The sequence below is a fragment of the Phalacrocorax carbo genome, chromosome 28 (genome assembly GCF_963921805.1).
Source record: "Phalacrocorax carbo chromosome 28, bPhaCar2.1, whole genome shotgun sequence".
NCBI lineage: Eukaryota > Metazoa > Chordata > Aves > Suliformes > Phalacrocoracidae > Phalacrocorax > Phalacrocorax carbo.
The window spans coordinates 2,822,713-2,837,372 of NC_087540.1; the positions used below are offsets into that span (position 1 = coordinate 2,822,713).

The window sequence follows — 14,660 nt, forward strand, 5'->3', positions numbered from 1 at the left end:
TTTCCCAAACGTAAGCCACGGGGTAGATTTTTCTTACGTATCCTTGCCCTCGGAAGACATTGGCTTCTAAAAAGTCAATTCATTGCGTACCAAAAGACTGCAGCGTATTAATATATACCATGTTCTTGCAGCTTGCTGGGGGCTGTTAAAAGGAAATGGAGCTGCTTTAAGGACTCACTCAACTCCACGAAGTTCAGGCTGTTTTGCTGAATAATTTATCAGGCCCGTAATGACAGGAGCCTGCTGAAAAGCCTCCTGGATCCCGCCCAGCCCGGCTGGCACCTTGCTTGCTCCCGTATTTTGGGTGTCATCTCATAAACGAATCGGGCGGCTGTCTCCTGAGCCGTGCAGAGAGATGTAAAAAGCCGTATTGCAAAGCATCAGCTTTTAAAGCTGCGTGGCTCTGCTCGAGCGTTACCCTGCGATCACGCGGGGGCCGGGGGGGCTGGAGGCTCTTAGCTCCCGTAGCAGAGAAGCGGTGCCTGCATCGCGATGCAGTGTCGTCACGGCACTCGGAGAGCTAAAAACCGGGCGCTCGGTGTGACCCCGAGCAACGGGCCCTTGGGGTTATACAGGTGGTGGTGGGCAGGACGCAGCCGGACCCTCCGTTTTCCCCTTCCCAAGGGCAAAATTATGTTTGTTTTACTCCAGTCCCATGCTCTGCGCTCAGTGTTTGCTGTTTTGGTGGCCCTGCCCTGGTTTACAGCCAGGAATTTCTGGGAAAATTATAGCTCAGGCTAGGTAAAAGCAAGGAATTCTTTGTGTGAGGGTGGCGACGCCGGCACCGGCTGCCCCGAGAGGTGGCCGATGCCCCGTCCCCGGGGACACCCGAGGCCGGGCTGGACGGGGCTCTGAGCGACCTGGTCTAGTTAAAGATGTCCCTGCTCGCGGCACTGGGCTGGATGGCTTTAAAGGTCCCTTCCGACCCAACCCAGCCTACGATTCCATGAAAACTTGAGGTCTTCGGGCCTTTGTTTAGCTTTTGCAGACGTCCAGCGTCCAAGAGCTCCGTCTAAGGCGTAAGCCATGCGTGTGACGCGCGGCCGCGGAGCCGACACTGGCCGGGCACTTCAGGTTCACGGCTCCGTCTCTTCCAGACATGCGAATCCCGCACAGAAACAGCGCGAGCGGCTGAACGAGGGGTGCTGCACCCCGCTTTCCTCCCTGCTTCTGCGAGGCAGCCTTCACGCCTCGTGCTAAACCAGCCGGGTTTAGTTTCTAGCGTGGATGTTTTAGGAAGTGTCTCGATTTCTTTCTCGCGTGACGGTGACCGCTGTCGGTACCTTCCCATCCAGGCAAGAACTGGGATCTGAGCGCGGCCCTGAGCGACTTCGAACAGCTGAGGCAAGTGCACGCCGGGAACCTACCCCATTCCTTCAACGAAGGACGCAACTATAAACCCCCCGAAAAGGAGGCAGCCCGTCCCGGGCGACCGCCGCTCCAGCGGCAGGATGATATCGTGCAAGGTCAGTGTCGTCCGGTGGCTTCCAGAGAGCCCAGTCACCAAGACGATAACGGATCGATTCAATCTTTTCTTTCTGCTGCCTGAAATGTCTATACGCTGGAGCAATCCGGCCGCTCGCAACCGAAAAGCACTAGCTGATTTAATAATTGCTTCTGGAAGGTTTGCTGCTTCTGCACCGTTCAGGAGCTTTTTCGCCTTCTTTTTCTTCTCAGAAAAACGCCTGTCTCGAGGCATTTCGCACGCCAGCTCCACCATCGTCTCCCTGGCCCGTTCCCACGTCTCCAGCAACGGCAGCAGCGAGCACCTGCTGGAGATGCCCATCTGCACCTTCCAGCTGCCCGACCTCACCGTGTACACCGAGGACTTCCGCAGCTTCATCGAGCGAGACCTCATCGAGCAGTCGATGCTGGTGGCGCTGGAGCAGGCTGGTGAGTGCTTTTTTTCTTTGACGCTGACAGAGCGCGGCGGTGGCGGCTTTGCAGCGGTACCAGCGGGCGCCAGCCCGAGGCCGCAGAGGAGCAGGCGCGTCGCAAGGACGCGTGTCCGCTAGGGGTTATTTCGTAGAATCATAGAACCGTTAAGGATGGAAAAGACCCTTAAGATCATCCAGCCCAACCGCTAACCTATCGCTGCCACGTCCAGCACTAAACCATCTCCTCAAGCACCACGTCTGCCCTTCTTTTAAATACCCTCAGGGACGGTGACTCCCCCACCTCCCTGGGCAGCCTGTGCCAGGGCCTGACAGCCCTTTCGGGGAAGAATTTTTTCCTAATATCCAACCTAAACTTCATCCCTCTTTATAGCGTGGCGCAAGCGGGGAGCGTCGCTCTGCCTGCAGACGCTGGGTGTAAATAAGTTGTGGGTGTCGCCATCGCGCGTGCGGCTGAGCTGCATCATCTCAGCCCCTGAGCTTCCCCGCGCCCTGCGCCATCCCCCCAGCCTTGCTGAGAGAAGGGGGCGGAAGAGAAATTCCCGCCTAACGCGGGCGGTAGCTCATCGCCGCCGGCAGGTATCGGAAGCGATGACGAACGTTTTAGCTTGATGATGTGTTTTATTTGCTGCTTCAACGCCGGCAAACTCGTCTGGTGGTTCCTCTCCAGGCAAAGAGAAAGCCCGCTTGGGAGTGCCGCCGGATTTGTGTTCCAACATGCTGTTTTCCTCCTGAACAGTTGCTAGGTGATCTGTAAATAAGATTTAAATGGTGAACGAACGGGACCTCTGGGCTGGCAGAGAAAACCTGATACGTGTTACCAGGACGTGGGGTGCGGGGCAGGGCACCGGGCACGGTCTGGGGAGCCTTTGTGCCTCTCCTGATGCACCTACCTAGAAACCTATTCCTTCAGAGGCAACGTATCATCTTAATGGCAAATTTTAGCCCTCTCCTGCTCAAGTGTTCCTGTAACAAACATTCTCACGTTCTGGAAATGAACACTTGATCCAAGCGATCTCGTTACAGCCGCGTTGCTCTTCGTCGACGGTGAAGCAGATGATCCGGGGGGTTGGGGAGCTGCGCCTCAGCAAAAACGCCGGCCGAGGGAGCGCGGGGCGGCTTCACCCCTGCGCCGGGGAGGCGTCCTGCTGGGCCGAGACGGTGTTAGCGTTAAGTAATTGATTTTTAGAAAGCGCCTCTTGAAGCCTAGGGTGTATCCGCGTTATGTACGTGGCTGTGTGATAAATGGGTGTTTATCTTTATTAAGGGCCGCACTGCCTGTGTAAACTATTCCGAGCTTCATCTGAAGTAGGGCTTTGAGCGTGGCGCCGTGATCTACGGCGGCTCCCGTTATTTAGTACGTGCTGTCTTTAGAGGATTAGGCAAATATTTTATAGACCAATAAATGTTCAGATACTCTTCTCCTTCTATCCAGAGATCCCCTTACACCACTGCGGCAGGGTAAGCGCTCTTTAAAGCGGCTGTAAATTGTAATGACGTCCTCTTGGAAAGCTTTTAACAAGCTCAGAGCTGCTTGAAAAGGTCTTGGTGGAGCTGAAAATTTGGCCCTTGCTGCAACCTTTAGCATCCTTTGTTGCAAACCTAAATGGATTAAGCCTTGCCCTATATTTTGAAGACACAGACTGTTTTTCCTCCTTGCACACGTGGAGGAGCAGCTGGCGGTGCCTTGCCCGAGGCTATTAGAAAAAAAAACATCAGGAAGAACGGAAAGAAACCCCTGGGTTGGATGGCTTTGCCTTGGCTCCGAGGTCGGGGACACGGTGCCAAGCACACCTTCGGAAGTGCCCCGGCGGATTGGCAAGACACCTCCTGCTTCGCGCTTCAGACTAATAATAAACATCTGCAGGTGGACTATTAAAAACCGCTGAGTTAAGGGATCAGCGCGCTTGCTTGGCTGCGGGAGAGGCATCGAAGGAGCAGGTTCCTCGTTCTTGGGGCGTAAATGTCCCGCGTCTCCGAGCGGGCAATCAAAGAAATGGGTGCCTCGGTAATGCATCATCCGGGTTTTGAGAAGCTTTTCAGCCCGGGTTTAGCCCGTGCGTGAGCAGAGGCACGTGTGTACGCGCACCCCCCTCCGTCTTACCTCCCTGGCATCCGACTTGCGAATGTTTTCGCCCGTAAGTCATTGGCGGGGCTGGTTCCCTTAGCAGGAGAGATGAGCTCACGCCCGGGTCCACCTTGCTTCAAAAGGCAGGTGAAAGGTTCGCACAAGCTGGGTGCCGGGCTCTGCCGGCGCTGCCCGCACCGCTGCTGCGATGCCCTCGGCCCCTCCGCTGTCATCCTCAGCACCGCCGAGCCTGTGCGGCGCAGGGAGGCGTCCCCGACTGCCAGGGCGGGGGTGGCCGAGCTCTCGGCGCCGGGCACGCTGCCGTGGGCTGCCTCGTTTCGTGGGCAGGGCTGGTGGGGAGCCTCGACTGCCATCCTTCCCCAAAGACAGGGGAGAGCAGCTCCCGGTGGGTAAATGCCCTCAAACAAGCTCGTGGTGCTGCCAGATCTCCCCAGAAAATGTTTTCTGAAGGTATTGTTTTTCCCCAAAGAGATAGGCGCTGGATTAGATAAGGAGACTACAGGTGAATTACCCCATTTTAGATGGATGAAATGAGCTTGCTTCAGCGTAGAGGCTGCTTTTTCCCAGCTGCTCTCCTTTTTTGGTCTCGTTTTTAAGCCCACTTCTAGGTGGGAGGTGAATCACCTCCACCGGTGATGCAGCGAGGGCGGGGGAACCCCCGCAGCCTGCAGCCACCGCACGGAGGTCGCGGTGGGTGTTCGTGTTGGATCCGTCACCTCGGCTCGAGGCCAGGTCACCCCGGGCACGCACCCTTCGTCACGCGGAGAGGATGGCCTTGTGATTACGGCGCTGGGTTCCCTGGTAGCCTTAGGGGAGCCGTGTGGTTTTTCAGTGAGTCAGTCCTCGTCTCCGGGCCGGGAGGAGCACCGTCCTTGTGCCTCCCTGTGGCCGTGACCTGCTTCGGTGGTTCCGGTTAGAAGAAACGACGGTATTTTACCCAAGGTCCCCCTTCGTGTGCAGGTTCCCGCTCTCTGCTGGGACAAACAGATGTAGCAAAACCAGCTGCGGGGCAAACCGGGACCCTGTGAGAGCCGTGGTGGTGGATGCAGAGGAAGCCTCTTGATGCTGGAGGACGTCTTCAGGTGCGCAGAAGAGCTGTCGCCGCCCTCGCTGCTCGAGCGATGCTTGCAGGAAGATCCCTCGTGCTCATGAATCCAGTTATCTTTCTCGTAGAGCTTTCAGGGCTTGCTCCTAATAACCACATGCAGAGAAATATGTTTTAAATACTTCTAGGTGGCCTCTTGGCCTTGATAGGAGCAAAACATTCGAAGGAGGGTTTGGGGAATGCGGTTTCTTTCGAGATGGCTTCTCTTGCGTAACTGGAAACGCGTGCCAAGTGCTCTGCCTGCCTCGCCGGGGACGCGCGCGGCACGGGGTGACGGCACGCTGCGCATCGCGATGCCTCCCCAAGGTGTGTCCCCTCCGAATCGCACCTGACTCGGCTCGACGAGGGCTTGCGCAACCTCCGAAGCGCCGGCCGGAGGCGCAGGCTGCCCCCGGCTCGCCCTGCCCGGTGAAAAGAGCAGCAAATTCTCCAAAAGCGACGTGAAATGGATTAAAATTTAAAAAACAAAAAACAAAAAAACCCACAAAAACCCCAAAAGGCAGCTCAGCGCCGCCTGCGGTAGCGTCACGTCTCGGTTAGCCCTTGCGAGGCGCCGCTTTGCTGCGCGGTTCGTTCCTCTGGCCCCGCGCCACCTGGCGCAGGCTCCAGGAGCTCTGGTGAGGGAAGAGCCGGCTTTTCCGAGCAGGGCTGTTGTCCCGAGGCCGTGTACTAAACACTTCTCAACTCCAACGGGTTCCTTTCCCGATGCCGAGGGGGGAAAAAAAACATATCACCCGCCTGGCGTTGCAGTTAACTCTGCGTTTTTATGTTTTCCTGTGTTTATCGCTGCTTAAAAACACATTTTCTGTGTTTAGCTCTTCTGCAGCTGCCGTTGCTGAGGTGGTGCAAAGAATTTCAAGCAATCCTGGGTTTGAGAGCCGGGGTCCCTGGCCGGGACTGTGCTCGGGAGCAGGGGGAGCTTCGGTAGAAACGCTGGGGAAGGGCTGAGTTTCTGCAAGAGCAAGTTAAAAACGCAACTTGTCGGAAGCCTGAACAGCGTGTACCGGCCAAAAAGCGGGCTGCAGGAGAGCTACTGGAGGGAGTCGCGGCCAAGGGAGGCAGCGCCTCTGTTTGAGGGCGTAGCAGAGGCAGGCGCAGGCTGGGTCGTGAGTTCAAAGTCCTAATTCAGCCCAGCTTCGTTCCTCTGATAAATGTTTAACCTCCAGTCGCGCTGTACTTGACTGCAGCGCGTATGTTAATGTTTTCCTAGCTTCTATTTTCAGATGCTCTTGGCTAGAATGACTACAAGGGCCTTATATTACCAAAAAGCTGCTATTTTTAAGTGGCGTAAAGTGCCGTCGGTTTGCCTTTTCGTTGGTAAAGCTGCTGGGATTGGCCAAAATTCCCAAGTATTGCACCTAAACCAGCGAGCAGGGGAAAAATGACCGACGTGAGATGGTTTAAATAGGAGTGATTTGGTTACAAGAAGAAACGAAAAGTGGTTATTAACTGGGAAGGTCGGTGAGCACCATTTGTGACAGGCACTTTAGGAGCCTGATGGTTTTGGGGGGTTTCATATAAATAGGGTGGGGGGAGAAAGGGATAGGAGGAGAACGCTGGTCTGGGTTACAGTCCTAGCTGGGCTGGCTCCTATTTCTAGCTTTAATTCTAACCTGCGTGACCTTAAGTCGAGCCTGGCCATTTCCCTGCATCCCCATGAAGCTGTTGTAACTCCAGTCTCCCCTTTTTGCTGCCTTATTACCATCTTGACTCCTTCCTTCCTTCCTCCAGCCGCACGCTGGGTCTACAGCTTCTCGTCCTTTTTGGGTGTTCCCCTGCAAATCAAACCGCTTTTCGCCCTCCTCGGCATGTTGTGAGGGGCTGAACGCGCGCACCGGTCCCACGCTGTGTGATGGGACCCGTTTTCACCCTCTCAAATGTTCCCACAGGTCGTCTGAACTGGTGGGCGAACGTGGATCCCAGCTGCCAAAGGCTGCTCCCCCTGGCCACCACGGGCGATGGGAACTGCCTGCTCCACGCCGCCTCCCTGGGTAAGAGCGTGACTTGATTTACGGCAGGTGAAATAACCAACGGGTTCGCTTCAGACCTGGGAACGCGCATCGTGCCGGTGCCGCCTCCCCGCTCTGGGGCTGGGGAAGCGGCTGTGCTGGGAGGAGAGCCCAGGACCATCCTTCGGGAGGGCAGGGCCGAGCGTTTCCCGTCCATTCCCGCGGGAATCCTGCTCGCCCCGGCCGCCGCGGCAGCGGGTGTGCGAGCGGCCGCGACCCTCAGGCTCTGCGGGAGAGGAAGGGGTTGAAGGAAACAGGCTGCCAAAAGCTTGTGTGCTTCTAAAACACCTCTCCCCGTCCATTTGGCGAGGTTCCCCGTGTTTCTGAAGGAAATGTGAAATACCAGAGCCGCCCCTTCCCTCCTCCTGAGCGCTGACGCTTCAAGGGCCCACGTTTGACTCCATCGTGTCAAGTGCGATGGTAGTAAATCATCTGAGGTTTCCAGACTTTTAAATCAGCAGGGCTGTGCGTTTCCTTTGTATTTGTATCCCAGGCACGGCGAAAGCGCAGTCTCGTTTAACCCGCTCTCATTTTCCCATCACATGTAAAGGAGCGTTTGATTTTGTGAACAAATATTTTGCTGCAGCTGTGGATGCCCGCGCTGAAAGCGGAGGTGGCAGCATCTCCGCTGAGCTGCATGAAAACTCGCTGCAGGAGCAAAGTGCAGGCTTTGAACCAGGAGTTTTGTTACTTAGATGGAGACACTTGCATTTCTCTGCCTCTGTTTCCCGATTTTTCCCGCTTCCCCTGGTCGTGGCAGGCTGTAGGAGCTCAGCAGGTCGATGGAGCGATGCCAGCTGCTGCTAATCCTCCGCTGCTGTTTCTTCCTTCCCCTCGTGCAGGTATGTGGGGTTTCCACGACAGAGATCTCATGCTTCGCAAATCCCTTTACACCTTGATGGATAAAGGCGTGGAAAGGGAAGCCCTGAAGCGGAGGTGGCGCTGGCAGCAAACGCAGCAGAACAAGGAGGTAGGGACCAGGCCGAACGCCGTCCTCTGCGGGGAGGGGGGTTGGAAAGTCCTGGTAAAACATCCCCACGGGTCTGGGAGGTGCTTCTTATCGTGATAAAGTCGGGCTTGAATTCTGCGCGACCCGCGGTATCGGCCATGCCACGGTGAGACGTACCCTTCGGTCCGAACTATGGCAAAAATCCTCTTTGCTACAAGGCAGGAAAATTTCTTTATCGGAACTGTGTTATGCTCGGTGTCGACGGGAAAACAAACGTCGCCTTCAGGCCTTTGAGACCCACGAGGATGCCATGGCCGGGCTCGTAGGAGAGAAGCAACGCCGCGGCGTGGGCCTCGCCAGCGATAAGCATCAGCGAGACGCGCCTCGGCCGAAGCGCGGGGCGAACTCCTCCGCCAGAACCAGAAGTTGGCGACCTCGCCACATGAAAGGGCTCTCAGCGCTGCGACACGGGCTCCCCCCGAAAGCGGGGACCTGGCTCGCCCGCAGTGGAAAGTTACCAGCCGTCCTCATGCGGCGAGGGGCGGCCCCTCCGTGTCGAAATGTTTTTGCGTGCAGGGTAAACTTCGGTTTCCACCTGACGCTGAAAGGTGGTGTTTACTCTCCAGCTTCCTTTTTATTTTTGGAAGGGCGCAAAGATTCCTATCTTGACAGTTTGAAAAAAACACATACTTCCGTTTGAAGCAGAGTAGTTCATAAATAATCTGAGATTTTACTGCTATTAAAAGCATGTTTTTATGCGGCTCTTTAAACTGCCTGCTCCAGAACTAGCTGTCAGCAACGCGCGGTGACTTGCAGGTCTCGAAAGCACTTGAAAATACTCGGTGTAGGACGTGGTAGGGTCGTGCCCTGGTCGTAGTCCCTGGCACAAGCCGAAGGATCTTGGTGGCAGACGTGGGGTGTGGGTGGTGCAACGGTCCAGGAATTGCAGGTACCGCTTCAGCAGTGGGCTGGAAGTCGAGGATTACGAGCTCCTCCTTTCCAAATAAGCTCTGAGAGAAGCAGCCCAGGGTGGTGGATGTTGCTCTGAATTTCACAACCTGCCCTGGGTGCAATATTCTCCTCCCGTGCTTTGCTTCACAAGCTTTAGATCAGCCATGAAAGAATTCGTGCTGACGACTTAAACCGGGAGCGGAGAAACTCAATTAGCACCTTACAGAGCAAGGTGGAGAGCTGAGCGTGCCACCGGTCGCTTCTGCTGCGCGGCTGGAAGGATTCCTTGGCAGCTTTGAGGACGTAGGATGTTGTGTTTGGATGCTGGAGCTCCGATTGTGGAGCCGGGGAGAGGAGGAGGAGGAGGGTAAGGGTAAGGGTAAAGCTGCTGCCCTTCACATTGTGTTTCTCGACTTACGACCCGAAACCCAGCAGGCTTGACCCTAGCTTTTTTGCACAGCCTTGTGTTTTAAGGTATTTCTCCCCTTCCTTGGGGTGAACGTGGCTGCTGGTGCCTTTCAGCGCTGGGATTGCGTTGGGAGCTATTTGAAAGCTGCCGAGTTAAGGTAAAAAGGTGTCGTCCCTGCATCCGATCCTCGCTGCTGGCTTTGTACGGGAGGGCGGTGGTACGGGAGGCAGCCTGTGCCGCCGGTGGGCTGCACGTGGCTTCGAGCACTGCAGCTTTCCGAGGAGGGGGCCGTGCCCTTCCCTGGCGGTGCCCGCTCGGGGGAGCGCCGTTCCGGACCGCGGTGCCCCGCGTCGCCTGTGGCCCGATGGCGGAACGGGCGTTTTGCAACCACGGTGTGAGGAAATGTGAGTAAAACGGAGGTTTGCCCTGGGTCGAAATGCCAAAGCCACCCGTGAATCGACTGTTTCTGGATGACGCGGTGTCTTCTGTTGTGTCTTTTGAAGGAAAATAAATTCTAAAGGCAAACCTGTCTTTTAGCTAGTCCGGTTATCTCTGCCCCGTCGCTGTCAGTAGGTTATGTCATCTTTCACTCTGGAAGGATTTAGTGTAAGAGTAAAGGTTTCCTCTCAGTCTGTGGCTTGAAATGTTTACTTCCACCCCGCAAAAAGGCAGACTTTCGTTTCAGGCAGGTTATCTCCCCGGCTGGCTCGACAGCACAGACCGGGAACGTCCGCTTTTATGCATAATACACTGATAATTTTTTTGCACGGCTCCGTAGAGAAAAGCTGTGGCCGCGTGTATAAAACTGTGCTGCAGAGGTTGGAAAATATTTACTTTGAAGATATTATATATTTTTTTATTTATTTTGGGTTTTATTTTCCAGTCTGGTCTTGTTTACACGGAAGAGGAGTGGCAGAAGGAGTGGAACGAGCTGATCAAGCTGGCATCCAGCGAGCCTCGCGTGCACTACGGCACCAACGGGGGCGGCTGCGGAGGGTACGTGGAGGGGACCGAGTTATAAAAATAACGAGTCTAGATGTAAAAAAACCAGCCAAATTCCTTCCTTCGATGGACAGCTGAGGGTAATTCGCGAGGGCAGGCCAAGGGACGGGGCTGGGGATCGCCGCGTCGCTCCGGTGCGTAGGGTTTGAAGGGGGAGGGCGAAGGGTCGCGAGGAGCAACGAGAGGGGCCGTAAAGCGCCACGGGAAACGATGTAAGCGCTACACGACCCGTCTCGGGGGGCAGCGCGCGCTGTTCCACGGAACGCCGGTCTTTCCTCGCCTCCGTCGTGTTGGTGGCTCCGAAACGGAGCGATAAACGGAAGCTGAGGATCTCTGCAGCGCTCGCTCTGCATTTCGAGGGCGCTTCATCGCCGCAGCCATCCCAACAAACACCGCTGGGGAAGCTCTTTAGATAAGAGTCTCCCAGAAGGGCCAGGCGGCGACGTGCTGCTTCCTGGACACAACCCCTGTCTTAGAATAGGATGTTTTTTGGGATCTCCGTCTAAAAAGCTCAAATTAGAGCCGAGATCAAACTTAATGCTGTTGGCATGACCCGCCCGAGCCTGACTGCCTACAAAGACCCCTCTCTGTTTTCAAAAGCAACGATTAAATACACAAGTAGTGAAAAGGAAATTCCTTTCTCGTCTCCCAAAGCGTTGAGAGCTCCGAGGAGCCGGTGTACGAGAGCCTGGAGGAGTTCCACGTTTTCGTCCTCGCCCACGTGTTGAAGAGACCCATAGTGGTGGTGGCAGACACGATGCTGCGGGACTCGGGGGGAGAAGGTGAGAGTTGCACTCTCTTTTAAAAAGTCTGTGTGAACTGTGCAGGCTCCAGCTGCGTGTTTTCTCTCCGGTGCGTGTTTTCATGGGGCGTTTTTGCTCGGCGAGGCCGGATCTGGAATCGGAGGGCAGAGCACGGGGCGCGCCGAGCTGCCGCAGGGAGCCCGGGGTGATCCCGCAGGGGGTACGAGGCGCGCCTCGGCACCACGGTCTGATCTTTCGCTATTTCTGAGAGCATCCACCTGATGGGGGTTTTTTTTTTTCTACCTCTTTTGCCCCCACACGTGTGTGTAGAGACGGGAAATTCCATTCCCTGTGTCATATTTTCCACTAGCAGACTTAATTTCCTGTCAGAAAAGATTAATCAATTACCATCATTCTGTGTGCAAATTTTAAGTTGTCTTGTGGAGGAGTGAAGAGGGGTTTTTTTATAGAAAATACAGGTTCATTTTGCAACTGTGTTCCTCCCGATGTAAAACAGATGTCTATTTTGGGTTGTGTTTTTTCTTAGCGGCCCTTGAGCTGGCAGATAATTGCGGGTGAAACCTTGAATGAAGCAAACAGCTTGTCCTGGAACAGTTTCAGTATAAACAACTCTCAACTCGTTAACCTAGTGTGAAAACTAACCACCCTAATTTCTTCCCAGCCTTTGCCCCGATTCCCTTTGGAGGGATCTACCTTCCCCTGGAAGTCCCAGCCAACAAATGCCACCGTTCTCCGTTGGTACTGGCTTACGACCAAGCCCATTTTTCTGCCCTGGTATCCATGGAGCAGAAGGAACCCACAAAAGATCAAGGTAGGTGATTTATATCAAAGTAGCATTTAGAGCAGCCCTACGGAGAGGGCTTGGGGGTACTGGGGGGCGAAAAGCTGGCCGGGAGCCGGCAGCGGGCACGTGCAGCCCAGAGAGCCAGCCGTGCCCTGGGCTGCATCCCCAGCAGCGCGGGCAGCAGGGCGAGGGAGGGGGTCCTGCCCCTCTGCCCCGCTCCGTGAGACCCCCCCGCAGCGCCGCCTCCAGCTCGGGGCTCCTCAGCACGGGACAGACACGGGGCTGCTGGAGCGGGGCCAGAGGGGGCACAGAAATGCTCCGGGGGCTGGAGCCCCTCTGCTGCGAGGCCGGGCTGGGAGGTTGGGGCTGTTCAGCCTGGCCACGAGGAGGCTGCAGGGAGACCTTACTGCGGCCTTCCAGTGCTTAAAATATTTATAAGATAGATGGGGTCAGGCTTTTTGGCAGGGCCTGTAGCGATAGGACTGGGGTGGTGGTTTTAAACTAAGAGGGGAGAGTCAGGCTAGATAAAAGCAAGAAATTCTGTATGCTGAGGGTGGCGACGCCGGCACCGGCTGCCCCGAGAGGTGGTCGATGCCCCGTCCCCGGGGACACCCGAGGCTGGGCTGGACGGGGCTCTGAGCGACCTGGTCTAGTTAAAGATGTCCCTGCTCGCGGCACTGGGCTGGACTAGATGGTCTTTGAATGTCCCCCCCCAACCCAAACCCTTCCACAACGGTTCTGTGATCCCAAGGCCGTTGCCGTGTGAGTTGGTGTGACACCAGTTGCCATCAGAGCTGATGCCGTTCCCGGTGGGCGCTCAGGGCTCGGCCGCCAACGCGAAAGGCTCGTCCTTCGGGGCACTTAAAGTGGGCTTTGTGTCCCTTGCGCAGCCGTGATCCCCCTGACGGACTCCGAGCACAAGCTGCTGCCCGTGCACTTTGCCGTGGATCCCGGGAAGGAATGGCAGTGGGGGAAAGACGACAGCGACAACGTCAAGCTGGCCAGGTTGGTCGCCCGCAATCGGGAGCGGTCGCAGCGGGAGGGTGCCTCGCTCCGTCCGCGCCTGGGGGTTTCTCGTGTCTGGGGGAAGGTTGTACTCGGGGTGCGAATCTGTTCGGTGGGGAGGGAAGGGAACAGCTTTTTCTTTTACGTCGTTCTCTTCTGATGCCCCGATTCCCGTACGTTTTGGGTAGGGTTGTGCCATCCCATCGGCTTCGCTCCCCCAGGGCTAGCGAGACGATGGCTCCCAACCCTAGCGCTTCACGCGAGGCGTAGCTCAGAATCGCGAAGCCGCGGAGGATCCGCTGCCGTGTTTGTCCCCAAAAGGTGCATTTTCCCATTCCTCTGTCCCCGCTCACAGATCAGCATCTCTGAGCGTGGGCCAGGGGGCTGGGAGGGCGGCTTGCCCTCAGGCACCCCTCCTGGTTTTGACTCGGCCTACGGGCGAGCCGTGCCGTGGTTGGGTAGCGGCGAGTTTCCTGTTATTGAGCCAGAAGGCGGTGGGTGTCGCGGTCAGGGAGCTGGCGGCGTGACTCGGCCGCCATCTGACTTTGGGTTAGGAAACCCAGAAACCTCCAGGATGAACGTATTCAAATTCAGCGCAGGTTTTACCAAGGCGCTGCCTTATTTTGAGGGCTGTGGAGCCAGTAGAAAACTCCGTCCCTGTGTTTTTAGGGGAAATAATTTTTGGGGAGGGGGGTTTTTGGGTTTGTTTTGGGTTTTTTTTTTTGACAAGTGGAAATTTTTGAGAAAACATCTTTACTCTTTTCTGAAGTTGTTCTTGTGGAGAGGAGAATCATTTTGAAAGTAGCTCTACTTAGATCTGTGACACCTGCCTTTTTGTTACTTCTACGAGACTATTTGTCGAGTTCATTTTCGTAGCAAGCTTGATTTTGCTGTTCAGGAATCTTCTTATTTATTCCTTTGGGTTTTAACCAAAAGGTTGGGAAGGCTACAAAAGCGTTACCTTGTGTGTCGCTGCTGCCTCTGCGATTTTACCCGTTGGGCTAGAACGTGCATTTTAATACAAAGATGGCGGGCAAATACTTAAATACGGAGGAGAGAACCTCAGTTATTAAAAGGAAACTTGACTCTAACTTCCTTTTATTTAATCCTTGTTTTAAATTTTAGCGTGACGTTATCGCTGGAGGCAAAGCTGCACTTGCTGCACAGCTACATGAATGTGAAATGGATCACGTTGCCTTGTGACATGCAGGTAAAGAGACAAGGAGTATTTTCTTCACCCTTCAATTATTTAAACCTCCTTTCTGCAGGGCAGCAGCCGTGAAGCCGTCAGCCGGCCTGCTCTCCTTCACGTGAGGTCTGTGCCTCCAGAAACTGCACCCAATGCTCTTCTGAGCAGATAAACGACTATTATTTTGCACCTGCGCTTTTTTCCCCGGAGCTTTTTGTGCCCGTTTTTTTTCCCTCTTCCTGCGGACTGGGAGCACAGCCCTCGTACGTCCCGCGGGGCGGCCTGCTGTGTAGGTGGCTGGCCGCGAAGGCGACGCTGCTCCGCTCCAGGGCAAACGAACTGCTGGTTTACGGCCACCAGAAGCTGCCTGGAGACCCACGGCCCGACTGCAGATTTCCTGAGGCCTCGCCTCGGCAGGAAAACTCCCGTCCGCTTCCCAGATCTCCGCGGTGGCGCAGTGGCAGGTGGTGGCAGCTGCCTTGGCAGCAGGAAGGGGGTTTATTTTCCCC

The 14,660-nt window shown here is 55.6% G+C and overlaps 1 protein-coding gene across 3 annotated transcripts in view; it reads left to right on the forward strand.

The window, feature by feature from the left end:
* Positions 1 to 14,660, forward strand: part of OTUD7B (OTU deubiquitinase 7B) — a 38,234-nt gene that overhangs the window by 17,887 nt on the left and 5,687 nt on the right. For all 3 annotated transcript variants that reach the window (XM_064475276.1, XM_064475273.1, XM_064475275.1), the window contains 9 exons: positions 1,296 to 1,466; positions 1,678 to 1,893; positions 6,979 to 7,080; positions 7,941 to 8,068; positions 10,291 to 10,403; positions 11,064 to 11,191; positions 11,835 to 11,984; positions 12,848 to 12,962; positions 14,088 to 14,172. In XM_064475276.1, coding sequence (XP_064331346.1) covers positions 1,296 to 1,466; positions 1,678 to 1,893; positions 6,979 to 7,080; positions 7,941 to 8,068; positions 10,291 to 10,403; positions 11,064 to 11,191; positions 11,835 to 11,984; positions 12,848 to 12,962; positions 14,088 to 14,172 — 1,208 coding nt within the window. The remainder of the gene's footprint in view (positions 1 to 1,295; positions 1,467 to 1,677; positions 1,894 to 6,978; positions 7,081 to 7,940; positions 8,069 to 10,290; positions 10,404 to 11,063; positions 11,192 to 11,834; positions 11,985 to 12,847; positions 12,963 to 14,087; positions 14,173 to 14,660) is intronic.